The sequence below is a fragment of the Ovis aries genome, chromosome 17, assembly GCF_016772045.2.
Source record: "Ovis aries strain OAR_USU_Benz2616 breed Rambouillet chromosome 17, ARS-UI_Ramb_v3.0, whole genome shotgun sequence".
In the NCBI taxonomy this organism is placed as follows: Eukaryota; Metazoa; Chordata; class Mammalia; order Artiodactyla; family Bovidae; genus Ovis; species Ovis aries.
The window spans coordinates 4,989,169-5,002,164 of record NC_056070.1 but is presented as its reverse complement, the minus strand read 5'-3'; the positions used below and the strand labels follow the sequence as shown (position 1 = coordinate 5,002,164).

The 12,996-nt window shown below is 37.3% G+C and overlaps 1 protein-coding gene across 49 annotated transcripts in view; it reads left to right on the top strand.

Moving 5' to 3' along the window:
• ARFIP1 (ADP ribosylation factor interacting protein 1) overlaps window positions 1-12,996 on the top strand; it is a 137,799-nt gene that overhangs the window by 74,291 nt on the left and 50,512 nt on the right. For 26 of the 49 annotated variants that reach the window (XM_004017192.5, XM_060400945.1, XM_060400940.1 and 23 more), the window contains 3 exons: window positions 2,673-2,768; window positions 4,325-4,437; window positions 10,759-10,980. In XM_004017192.5, the coding sequence (XP_004017241.1) occupies window positions 2,673-2,768; window positions 4,325-4,437; window positions 10,759-10,980 (431 nt within the window). The remainder of the gene's footprint in view (window positions 1-2,672; window positions 2,769-4,324; window positions 4,438-10,758; window positions 10,981-12,996) is intronic. The other 23 variants (XM_060400963.1, XM_042234287.1, XM_060400959.1 and 20 more) reach the window with 3 other exon arrangements.

Sequence of the window (12,996 nt, the reverse complement as noted above, 5' to 3'; positions counted from 1 at the left end):
TGCAGAGTTTCAGAGAATAGCAAGAAGAGATAAGAAAGCCTTTTTAAGTGAACAGAATTTAGGATATATGTCTCATGAAAAAATGTTAGGAGTAGGGGCTCTGTTAGCTTTCTGGGAAAATGACTGAATGATAACTTTATAAGGACTCTATTATCATTTATTTTTCCATCTCTGGGGCAAATTTAGAAGAAATTGTGCTTAAATTCAGTGTAACAATAAATATTGAAATCTACCCAAGAGATACATGGTAGAATCAGTAATAGTGGAAACCGCGGATAAATCAGAACTCTGAAGAGTGAGTTGTTCTTGGTGTCTGAGTTTTGTCTCAGTGGGGTTCTGATCCTTGCACACACAGTATTCATAGTCCTAGACTTCTCCTGTTGAGAGCTGAGCTAATTCTCCAGATTGCATCAATTAGCAAGAGCCTAGAGTTTTAAGAATTATTTTTGTTGGAATGATTTACTTATTTGTGAGTGATTTTAGGAACTAAATTAGTCTGACTTAAAGATTTGAAGATACAGAGAACAATTAACCCTTGAAAGTAAATCAAATAGTTGAAGGTATCAACTTGCCTCAGCACTACGTCTTTTTGCTACTTTAGTTTGGAAAGTTCTGTATCACTTGTGACATATATGTTATACATATCTCATGCTAAATCATGGGGTTATTTCTTATGCAAGATTAATAAACAATAATAGCCAGAACAACAGAGCTCTGTTCCTGGGATTATCACGAAATGGAATTATAGTAGTCATCGTCTATTGAACTCTTCTTTATGTAATAGTAGATAGAGATAGAGTTTTTGTTTAAAATAGTGATTGCATTGGATAATCCATTAAATGCCTTCCAGCTTAACAAGTAATTTATGGATTGATGTTTTTTGTATTGAATTTAATAATAGAGATATTATGGTATGGATTCAGAACATCTGAGAATCTAATAAGAAGCTGTTTAAAGCTCTCTGAGCCTCTCTTTTCCTGTAGTTTAGTGTCAAACTAGTTGATTTCTGTTGTTCCTTCCAGTTTTAAATTTTTGTGGTTCAACAGAATTTTTTTATGAAAGACAGATATCTCATTTTGAAAGGTAATGCCATTCTATTTAGATACATTGCGTGTTTTGGATTTTAATGTTAGATTCAGTCCAGATTAAGTATTCCATATTATTAAAACTGGTGACTGTTCCTGATCAGAACTTAGTATATCTGGGATATGAGAAGGTTGACATTCATTCTTATTGAAATATTTTAATTATGAATTTGATATGTTATGTGAAAACTTAGAAACATTAAAATATATTCAGCTAAATGTGAAGGATGTTAATAATTTTTTCAGTTTCTTTTCAATGGTCACTGCCCTAAAGATGTACAACCTTTAGAATTTAAAATAGTCAATTGAAGCTGTACAGTTTTATGCTGGACATTAGCAACAATGTTGGGTACTCAGTTTTTCTTACTTTTTAAAAAAATTAAGGCTCAGAGATGTTGAGTAATTTGCCAGGGTGTTCCTGGTACTACTTGATAAATAGAGCCAGAATTTCAAACCCAGAGTTAGAATTTTAAAACTCAGTGTGTTTCACTCCAAAATTGTGTTCTTTCCTCAGGTTCTCAAACTTAGCTGTGTTTGAGAATAAGTAGCTTTTAAAAAACTACTGTTACCTAATGAGTAGCATGGTGACTGTGGTTAATAATAATGCATACTTGAGATTTGCTGATGGATCTCAGGTTTTCTCACCACACGCACAAAGATGGTAACTGTGTGAGGTGATGGATGTAATCATTTCACAGTGCATACATACATCAAAAAATCACTTTTTATACCTTACATATATGCTATTTTTATTTATCTAATAAATAAAAGCAGAAAATCAATCTTATAAAAAAGCTAAAACTCCCGCCCCTGCCCCCTGGAAAAGCTCTAAAGATAACCTGTTTCAGTGATAATCAGTAGATCTTGTGGAATGTCTCAGGTATGTTTTAAAAGCTTCAGAAGTCTTATGATTAATCAGAATAATGCTCTGTATGATCACTTCTCAGGCTTCAAAACACATACAAATCACCTGAAGATCTTGTGAAAATGCAGATTCTAGTTAAGTAGGTCTGTATTTCTGATGCGCTCTAAGATGACATAATTGACGGAAACCCCTTGCATCCACACTATGAGTAGCAGCGATCTGTACTAGGTGATACTTGATTTATGATTTGAAATTTGTGGCTGTAATTTCTGTGAAGGGTGATTCATTCACGTTTCTGTGAATGTTAATGATAAATTTGATACAAGTGTTTACGCCTTTGGATTTCTACTTAAAGAGCTTTCCTCCCTATGTTAGAGTAGCACGTTATAAAATGTTGAGTTAAGCTTTAAAACCGTTCAGCTGTGTCCTTTAATCACATACTTTTAATTGATTTGAAAATGGTAAAGTACTGATTAAACATGATCTTACCAAGTTTCTTCTTACAGTTATGTGTTTTGTTTGGTTTTAATAGTTCTATGAAAAGTTTAGATAAGAGCTCATCCTGGTAGCATCCACTTCTGCATGAAAGCAAGTATATTAGTTCCCAGCTTTTAATCCTTTTTTTGAGTATTTTGAAGGAAATGTCAGTACAGCTATATTCAAAATGTATATTGTGTGGAGGGAGAGAAGCATTTTCACAGTGAAATGTCTGCCCTTTTCAGGTTCCCCAGCACCGCCTCTGCCATCTGTTATGTCTCCTAGCAGGGTGGCAGCCAGCCGACTGACTCAGCAAGGAAGTGATTTAATTGTTCCTGCAGGTATTCACTGCCCTGATTGGATAAAGCCCTTCTTGCTCCTGCTGAAGCTAGACTAACTCACTCAGTTTCATATCGCTTGCTTTATATTCTTAGGTGTGTGTCATTCTGGCTGTTTTGGTGGCTGCCTTTTTTTTTTTTTAAACAATAAGGAAAGTAATCTCTCTAGCCATAGCTTATCTTTCTGGCTTTTCAAAGTTTATTAGGCACAATCTCAAACATGAAATTTAATTAACTTTATAAGAAAAAAACACATTAAAGTTCGATTCATTTTTAATCTACCTTTCTTTTCTTTGCTCTGGAAAATGTTGCTTTACTTATATGATCCTCAACTCTTGGCTTTGCAGCTCTGCCATCTGTTTTCAGTTAAATAAAAGAGGACTTTCAACAGTTGGGTTGTTCATTATTTGGAATGAATCAAGTGGAAAAGGTTGTGTCTTCCTTTTTTCAACTTTGACTTAACAACTAGTTGTCAAATTGCCTCAAAATACTATGTAATTTTCTAGTTATGCCGAGTGAAAAGTACTGGGAAAAGCCTATTTCTTTGCATTGGATTTGCTTTTCACTTTAATATTGCTGGACTATAAAAACAGGGCAGAAAGTAAACTGTGTTTCTTTTTACACAAAATGTTAATATCTTATATGTTGTTTATGTGAGAATTTTGTAAACTCTTAAATGTGTTTGGCTTTGTATACTGTTCTCCTTAGATAATGGTAAAACTGTGGTAAAGCCTGGCCTGGCTGTAGGGGTGAGAGGAGAAATTTTTGCTGACTCTAACCTTTTAAAACCATTTTATAAAATATTTTCTCTTGTCTTTTTTAAAAATTGTTATTTTAAAATTATGATGTTTCTATCCCAAGTTATTAGCATCATAAATGTTACTAAATATGTTCTTCTGTGAAAAATATTTTACTGTGAGGAACTATATAGTTGCGGAGTTGCTGTTATGTCATAATTTCTTAATTGTTGGAGTAATACATTATCAGGGCTTTATACTGCCTGTATTAATTATGGCTTTGGGGGATGTGCTGGGTTTCTTGAGGAAAAAAATGAGGCACAATGAAGGTCTTGTTTTAACAAAACCTCTTATACTACAGTAAGCTATTTTTGATGGCTATCTAAAGTTACAGTATTTTTAAACCCTCCAAAATTTTGGTAACATTGTGTTGTTGCTCTCTTCTGTGTAGTATAATGAAAGGAGATCACTGTGAAGAGTGTGAGCCTTTCAGATTTTTAATGACAGTTTTTAAAGGATTATTAGGTTGTAAGATAAGTTGTGGAAATTTTATCCTCCTTGAAGTAAATAGCAGTTTAGAGAAGGCCTATTGCAGCATTTTTTTTTTTTAAGAAGATGGACAAACCAAAGAAATTTTTTTTTTATTACAGTATCAGAAAATCATCCTTAAAATGATTCCAAGAAGTTCTGGTCCTTTACTTTGTGGGAACCTTCTTATTTCTGTAAATGCATAAGTGGTTCAACTTGAACCGCGTCAGTATTTTGTTTTCTTTCTACTTGTCTGTGTGGCTTGCATTTTTATCTTTTGTTCTGACGTTACAGGTGGCCAGAGTACACAGGCAAAAAGCGGTCCAGTTCTTCTAGCAGATGAGACTAAGAATCCCGCGATGGAGAAGCTCGAGCTTGTCAGAAAATGGAGTCTAAACACCTACAAGGTGCGGCATTTTTAAAAATATTTCCACCCCAAGTAGCTCTAAGAATTTCATTTGAATGTTGCTCAAGTTATTATTTTCCAATTATATAAATGTATAGGAGACAATAATGCTCTTTAAACATAAATATACAGTTAAAAATAAAGTATTTTGTCTTACTGATCTTTGCATAAATGTAGTTTAAAAAGTCAGTAGGTTGAGTTCTAAAAAGAGCTACTAAAGTTCTTATTAACGACAGATAACACATAATTAAAGAAGAGATATGTTGTCTGGGAGCACATTTAGCTGTAGAACCGCCATGGATATGTTTGTCACAACCTCCATCTTCTTGATACTTTATAGCAGCAGAATGTCAAGAGAAGTATATGAGTTTTCCAAAGTGTGAAATTCTCTGATCTTATTGTAATAACTAAGCACTAAACTGTACAGGCAGTATATGAATTGGATAGCAAAGATTTACAGTGTACTGCTTCAGAGTAAGTATTGATTAGTTCTCTTACATTCTCCTAAAGTAAATAAGCAAAATTTACTCTAAAGCAATACAGCTAAATTTGATGTGTTACAAATACATAGCTCAAACCCCAAATTCACTTAGTGCCTTTGAATCTTAACAGGGATGAGACAGTAGAATTCGTAGAATAGTTAAGTGGATGAAAACCCTAACAGTTCTATTTAGAGCATCAGTGTTAACACTCGCTCTGTTTTTGAATTGGTAGTGGGCCTAGTGGTTTGTGAATCAGGAATTGTCTGTATTTTTATTGTCAGGAGTCTCTTATGTATCTTCTAAAGAGCAAAACAGAGGTGCATTTATCTTTTCCGTTAGTATTTTTTAAGTATGATCTGCAATTTTCCACAAAAGTACAGGTTTTCTTAAGATGATAAAAGTGCCCTGAAACTGCTGCATGAAACTTTCCAAAAATCATTTAGCTCATGTCAGTGTAGAACTGAGAAATGCCAGTGGTAGCCATCAGAGCTTGATGCCTGCTGAACTGTTCTTACTCAGGATATTCTATTTGCCCACTGCCCCTTTTGTTCTCAAGGATGTGGATTCTCTCATTCCGTGAATACTGTTTTTTCTTTTGTACTCCTCATATCACAGCAGTTCGTCCACATATTCAGATGCCTACTTCATCTTCTCACTGATTGCACGTGCCCAGTGAGTTATTAGATGGCCTCTGCCTCTTTAATATTATTTGACTTTATCCTTGTCTCCATCTTAGCCTTCACAGCCTTGTGATTATTCTCTTACATTACTGTAGTAGCTTCTCAACAAACTATCTCATCCTACAGATTCTGCTCTGCCTGACATGGTTCAGTTTGCTTAATTCCTTCCCTCAATCCCCATCTACCTTTCCGTTTTTATCCTGCTGCCCCTCTCTTCCACCCGCAGATCTTGTGATCCATGCCAGCTTATCCAGAGATTCCCTAAACAAACTGTGCTTTCTCACGTCTCTACAGCCCTGTTCTGTATCTGCCCATTGCCTGAGATTCCCCTTCATACGCCCTTTCATTTCACTTGTCTATCTTTCATACCAGCCTGAGTCTCACTTATTTATTTATTAAATTCATTTACTCAGCCATTCCTCTGTTCATTTATTCCTGAAATTTAGCCACACATCTTGAGCCTAAAGCGTACAGGTCTTATTTTTGAGCCAAATCCTGATAACCCTGATCTGACAAACGATCAAGTTTAATTCTTTGTCATTTTGGCCTTCCTCTCTTCTGTCAGTTGTGTTTTCCTGTTGCTTATCTTTTTTTTTCCCTGTATGTGTGTTTTTATCAGCTGTTCTTTTCTTCCTTTACTTCTGCAATAATCAGAGTTGAATCATTATTAGTTTATAGTTATCTCCACCTTGACATGGGGCTTCCCAGGTTGCTCAGATGGTGAAGAATCCTTCCGCAATGCAGGAGACCCAGGTTTGGTCCCTAGGTCGGAAAGATCCCCTGAAGAAGGGAATGGCTACCCACTCCAGTATTCTTGCCTGGAGAATTCATGGACAGAGGAGCCTGGTGGTCGGTAGGAGTCCATAGGGTCGCAAGGAATTGGACACAACTGAGCAACTAACACTTTTACTTTTTTTCTACATAAATATACCACATTCAGATTTTCTGTTATTGAAAATAACCAGGCTTCATAATGTATACACATGGCATAGTACTATGTGAAGGAGTTATCATTCTTTCAGAGTGATCATTTTATTTTTAACTGAAAATTTTTTTTCATCAGAATAATTTGTGTATCTCAATCTAAGTCAAAAGAGAGAAAGTCCTAGCTTACATAATTTTATGGAGTTTGTAGCTCAGTGTGTCTGGACTGACATACAACTCTGTTCTGTCTTTTTAACCTTTTTAGTCCAAGTTATGAGCCGACATAGGATATTCATTGTCATTAGGATAATCCTTCAAGTGTTGATTCTGATTTGTGCTTATTATCCATCGTACTCTGAGGAATTTGATTCTGGCTATGACTTTGATTCTCTTTCATGGACTTAGTTTCTTCATGATTTTGGTTTTTAATTTCTTCTGTTCTCTGGCAGACACTTTAAAGTTTTCACTCAAAGAGAATATTAGCACTTCTTTATTGGTGTTTAAGAAACAAAGTGCTAATATTGGCTCCAAGATTAGTCTGTTGATTAAAACCAAATATGTAATAGAAGTGATATTAAGTTTAGGCTTTGACCCTATTTTCTTAAATATTATTTTAACCTACCTGTTTTATTCCAGTTTGAATCCAAAATTTATTTATTTTCTTATTTTTTCTCATCTGTAGGAATCAGTGTGAATAATAAACTCTGGTTTATCATTTTTGTATTTTGTATTTTTGTATTCTGTCTTGTTTTTTAAATAATAATCTCAGTTTTAGCATTCAGACCTATTTAATGTCTCTTCCAAACATTAAATTCTTTTAAAAAATGTTTTAAGAACTTGTCACCAGTATTCATACCTTTAGCAAATTAATATTTGTTGGCTTAAAGCCAGTATCTTTTAAACTTTCATTCCTGGCTTTCTTACTGTATTGTCTTATTTATTTACTAGTTTATCTGTTTCCACTGTTCAGGTTCTGATATTTACTTTTATGCTCCCTTCTTCCCTATCCTTCAGTCTTAACAACTTTCTTAATATAGTATCTGTCTTTTGCTGCCATTGGCTTATTCTTTTCCTTGTACCTAATTGGTTTATTCTAAGCTCTGGGTGCTATTTAAATACTAATAGTATCCAGTGATTATCTTATAAATTCATGACCTGTGCGGTGCTGATTCATGGTATTTTATACCCTGTTTATCATTATTTTATCCTCTCCCAAGTAGGAAATCTCTGTAGAGCAATAATTTACTTTTGCTTTTTCCTGCCTGTTTAACGTTGCCCCATTTGTCCTTTTATCCTCAAAATAAATCATTAACTTATATGGAAAGCTGGACAGGACCACAGATATATACCTTCGATTTTGCACTTCAATTTCAGTATTTACTAGGAAGCAACTTAAATAAAATTCTGTTTTTTGGTGATCCTATGAGAAACTTTCTCTGGGACCCTGATGAGTGGGGAAATGCCTCAAAACTTTGTTTTCTCACTGCAGCTTTCTTTACAAAGCCCACAGAGGCTGTCTGTAGCATTCTCACCTCCAGATTACTTAGATTTCCTTGAGAGTGGTTAGTTATCTGTATTGGAATATAAGCTCTGTAAGTTCAGTTTCAAAACTTGTTTAAGGTGTCCAGATTTGATGCCTTACTCTTGCCTTACTTTTCCCATTGCCATAGCTTCCTGGAAACAACAAAAAAAAATTTCCTCATTAAACCTTTGACCTTACTGTGTGCTTATCACCATTATTTCTGTAAAAAAATGACCACTCAGACAAAAGTAGACGTTTCTTTCATTTTGCCCAGTCTGCCAAGTTCCTTCAGTGAATTCTGGCTTCTTGGTTTTCAGCAGGCTATTATATCTGGATAGCTATGGAAAGTACCACATGCTTTGGCTTCAGTTCAGTTCAGTTGCTCAGTCGTGTCCGACTCTTTGCGACCCCCTGAATTGCAGCACGCCAGGCCTCCCTGTCCATCACCAACTCCCAGAGTTCACTCAGACTCATGTCCATCGAGTCCGTGATGCCATCCAGCCATCTCATCCTCTGTTGTCCCCTTCTCCTCCTGCCCCCAATCCCTCCCAGCATCAGAGTCTTTTCCAATGAGTCAACTCTTCGCATGAGGTGGCCAAAGTACTAGAGTTTCAGCTTCAGCATCATTCCTTCCAAAGAAATCCCAGGGCTGATCTCCTTCAGAATGGACTGGTTAGATCTCCTTGCAGTCCAAGGGACTCTCAAGAGTCTTCTCCAACACCACAGTTCAAAAGCATCAATTCTTCAGTGCTCAGCCTTCTTCACAGTCCAACTCTCACATCCATACATGACCACTGGAAAAACCATAGCCTTGACTAGACGGACCTTAGTCAGCAAAGTAATGTCTCTGTTTTTGAATATGCTATCTAGGTTGCTCATAACTTTTCTTCCAAGAGTAAGCTCCTTTTAATTTCATGGCTGCAGTCACCATCTGCAGTGATTTTGGAGACCAGAAAAACAAAGTCTGCCACTGTTTCCACTGTTTCCCCATCTACTTGCCATGAAGTGATGGGACCGGAGGCCATAATCTTCGTTTTCTGAATGTTGAGCTTTAAGCCAACTTTTTCACTCTCCTCTTTCACTTTCATCAAGAGGCTTTTGAGTTCCTCTTCACTTTGTGCCGTAAGGGTGGTGTCATCTGCATATCTGAGGTTATTGATATTTCTCCCTGCAATCTTGATTCCAGCCTGTGTTTCTTCCAGTCCAGCATTTCTCATGATGTACTCTGCCAAGAAGTTAAATAAGCAGGGTGACCATATACAGCCTTGACGTACTCCTTTTCCTATTTGGAACCAGTCTGTTGTTCCATGTCCAGTTCTAACTGTTGCTTCCTAACCTGCATATAGGTTTCTCAAGAGGCAAGTTAGGTGGTCTGGTATTCCCATCTCTCTCAGAATTTTCCACATTTTATTGTGATCCACAGTCAAAGGCTTTAGCATAGTCAGTGAAGCAGAAATAGATGTTTTTCTGGAACTCTCTTGCTTTTTCCATGATCCAGCGGATGTTGGCAATTTGATCTCTGGTTCCTCTGCCTTTTCTAAAACCAGCTTAAACATCAGGAAGTTCTCGGTTCATGTATTGCTGAAGCCTGGCTTGGAGAATTTTGAGCATTACTTTACTAGCATGTGAGATGAGTGCAATTGTGCGGTAGTTTGAGCATTCTTTGGCATTGCCTTTCTTTGGGATTGGAATGAAAAGTGACCTTTTCCAGTCCTGTGGCCACTGCTGAGTTTTCCAAATTTTCTGGCATATTGAGTGCAGTACTTTCACAGCATCATCTTTCAGGATTTGAAAGAGCTCAACTGGAGTTCCATCACCGCCACTAGCTTTGTTTGTAGTGATGCTTTCTAAGGTCCACTTGACTTCACATTCTAGGATGTCTGGCTCTAGGTGAGTGATCACACCATCGTGATTATCCGGGTCATGAAGATCTTTTTTGTACAGTTCTTCTGTGTATTCTTGCCACCTCTTCTTAATATCTTCTGCTTCTGTTAGGTCCATACCATTTCTGTCCTTTATTGTGCCCGTCTTTGCATGAAATATTCCCTTGATATCTCTAATTTTCTTGAAGAGATCTCTAGTCTTTGTTTTCTTCTATTTCTTTGCATTGACTGCTGAAGAAGGCTTTCTTATCTCTCCTTGCTGTTCTTTGGAACTCTGCATTCAGATGCTTATATCTTTCCTTTTCTCCTTTGCTTTTCACTTCTCTTCTTTTCACAGCTATTTGTAAGGCCTCCCCAGACAGCCATTTTGCTTTTTGCATTTCTTTTCCATGGGAGATGGTCTTAATCCCTGTCTCCTGTACAATGCCATGAACCTCATTCCATAGTTCATCAGGCACTCTTATTATTATTCCTATATTAATAGTCCAATATTCTTAAATCAATGCTAAGTTTGTCAGTTGATTTAATTCATCTACCAAAATGCACAAAGCTTGAAATATGATTACATGAGAGAACTCATCTGGCAGTATATAAATTAGCTAGGTAAGTTTTGAAAATCTCTCTGGTTAGTAATAGTTAATAAGCATAATTGGTAAATTTACTTTCCGAGTCCTGATGAACATCTAAAGGGGACTGAAAGTTTGCAGTTTGTTAGGCTAGCTTGTTTGAAGCTAGAAATGTTGTATACCCTTTGCTTCAGCGTTCGCACTTTGGATTACTGCTTTTATCTTTTTTTCTTTTCCTAAACAAAATACATGTTTCTACTTTTAGTGCACTCGACAAATTATCTCTGAGAAGCTGGGCCGTGGATCAAGAACTGTGGACCTTGAACTTGAAGCTCAGATTGATATATTAAGAGATAACAAGAAAAAATACGAAAATATTCTAAAACTGGCTCAGACCCTGTCGACCCAGCTTTTCCAGATGGTGCACACCCAAAGGCAACTTGGAGATGCGTTTGCTGACCTGAGTTTAAAATCACTAGAACTCCATGTAAGATTATTTGAAATAACTATCGGAGGGGAGAGGGGTGAAAATGGCAATAGGAGTCTTCTAAGAGCCAATTCGTTACATTTCTGATTTGTTGAACTCTTTAATAAAATTGGAATCTTGTGGCATTCTTTTACGATATTTCAGATAATTTTCAAGAAGGCTCAGCTGACTTTTCTCAAAATACTGATCCAAAGAAAATGTCAGCTGGAGATTTCAGGGAAAGGGAACTTGGTTAGAGGAAAGGAAAAAGAGTACTCAGCCTGCTTGAGCCTAGGAAGAGTCATATATAATCATGTAAATAACTGGGTGTGGGTAAAAAGTAAATTCAGGCACCTGTTGAAAATCTTGGGGCTTCCCAGGTGGCGTTAGTGGTGAAGAACTTGCCTGCCACTGCAGAAGACACAGGTGTGATCCCTGGGTCAGGAATACCCCGTGGAGGAGAAAGTGGCCACCGTCTTCAGTATTCTTGCCTGGGAAATCTCCTGGACAGAGGAGCACGGCAGGCTGTTGTCCATTGGTTTGCAAAGAGTCAGACACAACTGAAGCAACTTAGCACAGCATGTTGAAAATCTCTTACCTAGTCTCTAAATGTGCTAAACAATACTTGCTGCTAAGTCACTTCAGTCGTGTCCGACTCTGTGCGACCCCATAGACGGCAGCCACCAGGCTCCCCCGTCCCTGGGATTCTGCAGGCAAGAATACTGGAGTGGGTTGCCATTTCCTTCTCCAGTGCATGAAAGTGAAAAGTGAAAGGTGAAGTCGCTCAGTCATGTCTGACTCTTAGCGACCCCATGGACTGCAGCCTACCAGGCTCCTCCATCCATGGGATTTTCCAGGCAGGAGTACTGGAGTGGGGTTCCGTTGCCTTCTCCGAAACAATACTTAGTTGACTTAATTTGTGATACACTTTTTCATTAATATGAAGTATGAATTTTAGAATGAAGTTATTTTTCTGTGTATATCCATATGAGTATGCAGCAGACAGCATTATTAATTTCCTATGCTGTCTTTTTTCTGGCTGGCTCTTTGTCGCTGCATGTGGGTTTTCTCCAGTGACAGCAAGCAGGGGCTGCTCTGTGGCTGTGGTGTGCTGGCTGCTCACTGCAGTGGCTTCTCTTACTGGGAGGATGGGCCCTGGGTGCATAGGCTTCAGTAGTTGCGGCCTGTGGGTTCACTAGTCGTGGCAAACAGGCTTAGTTGCTCTGCCACATGTGAGACCTTCTTGGACCAGGGATAGAACCTATGTCCTCTGAATTGCAAGGTGGACTCATAATCACCGGACCACCAGGGAAGTCCCATCTAATGATATCTTAAATTACTCCTTTTATGTCTTTTTTTCCTCACCTGGAACCAAAAGATGTAGAAATCCCTTTTTTACGAAAATCCCCTACAGACAAATAACTTGAGAAGTTAGATCATTTAGAGCATTAAATTATTTGTTAAGAATCTAGAATCTTGGACAAAGAAAGCTTGGCTAGAGATGACAATATTGAGATAAATATTGAGATTCAGTTCTAACTGAGTCACTAGACAAAAAGAAGAATGAAACTAATATTTAGGAAGCTGAGTTACTGCAGCTGTTATTACTGAGTATCCACAATTTCAGTGTGATGGGCGGAGTGCTTTTTAGCCATTATATCATGTAACTTCTCTAATAACACTGGAAGAAATGTTATCCTGATTTTATAGATGAGGAAATGGAGGCCAGGATGGTTAGGTAGTTTTTATAAAATCATGAAAAACAAAGATGGAAGCGGAATTTATATTCAGGCCTTTCTGTCTCTTCCTGATCTCTGCCTGTCTCTTTAAGTGAGAGCTTTAGAAGGTGTGACCCAGAAAAAAGTCCCCACAGTATGAAAAGAGATGATCAGAGTATAGGGTCTGGGGAAGTACAGCAGTGTTATCAGTGATGCTACATTGAATAGAGTCTATTAATTAAAATACTTAACGCCAGCTGGGGACTTACTATACATCAGATACAGCTCTAAGTTGCTTACATGTGTGTTAGCTCCTCTA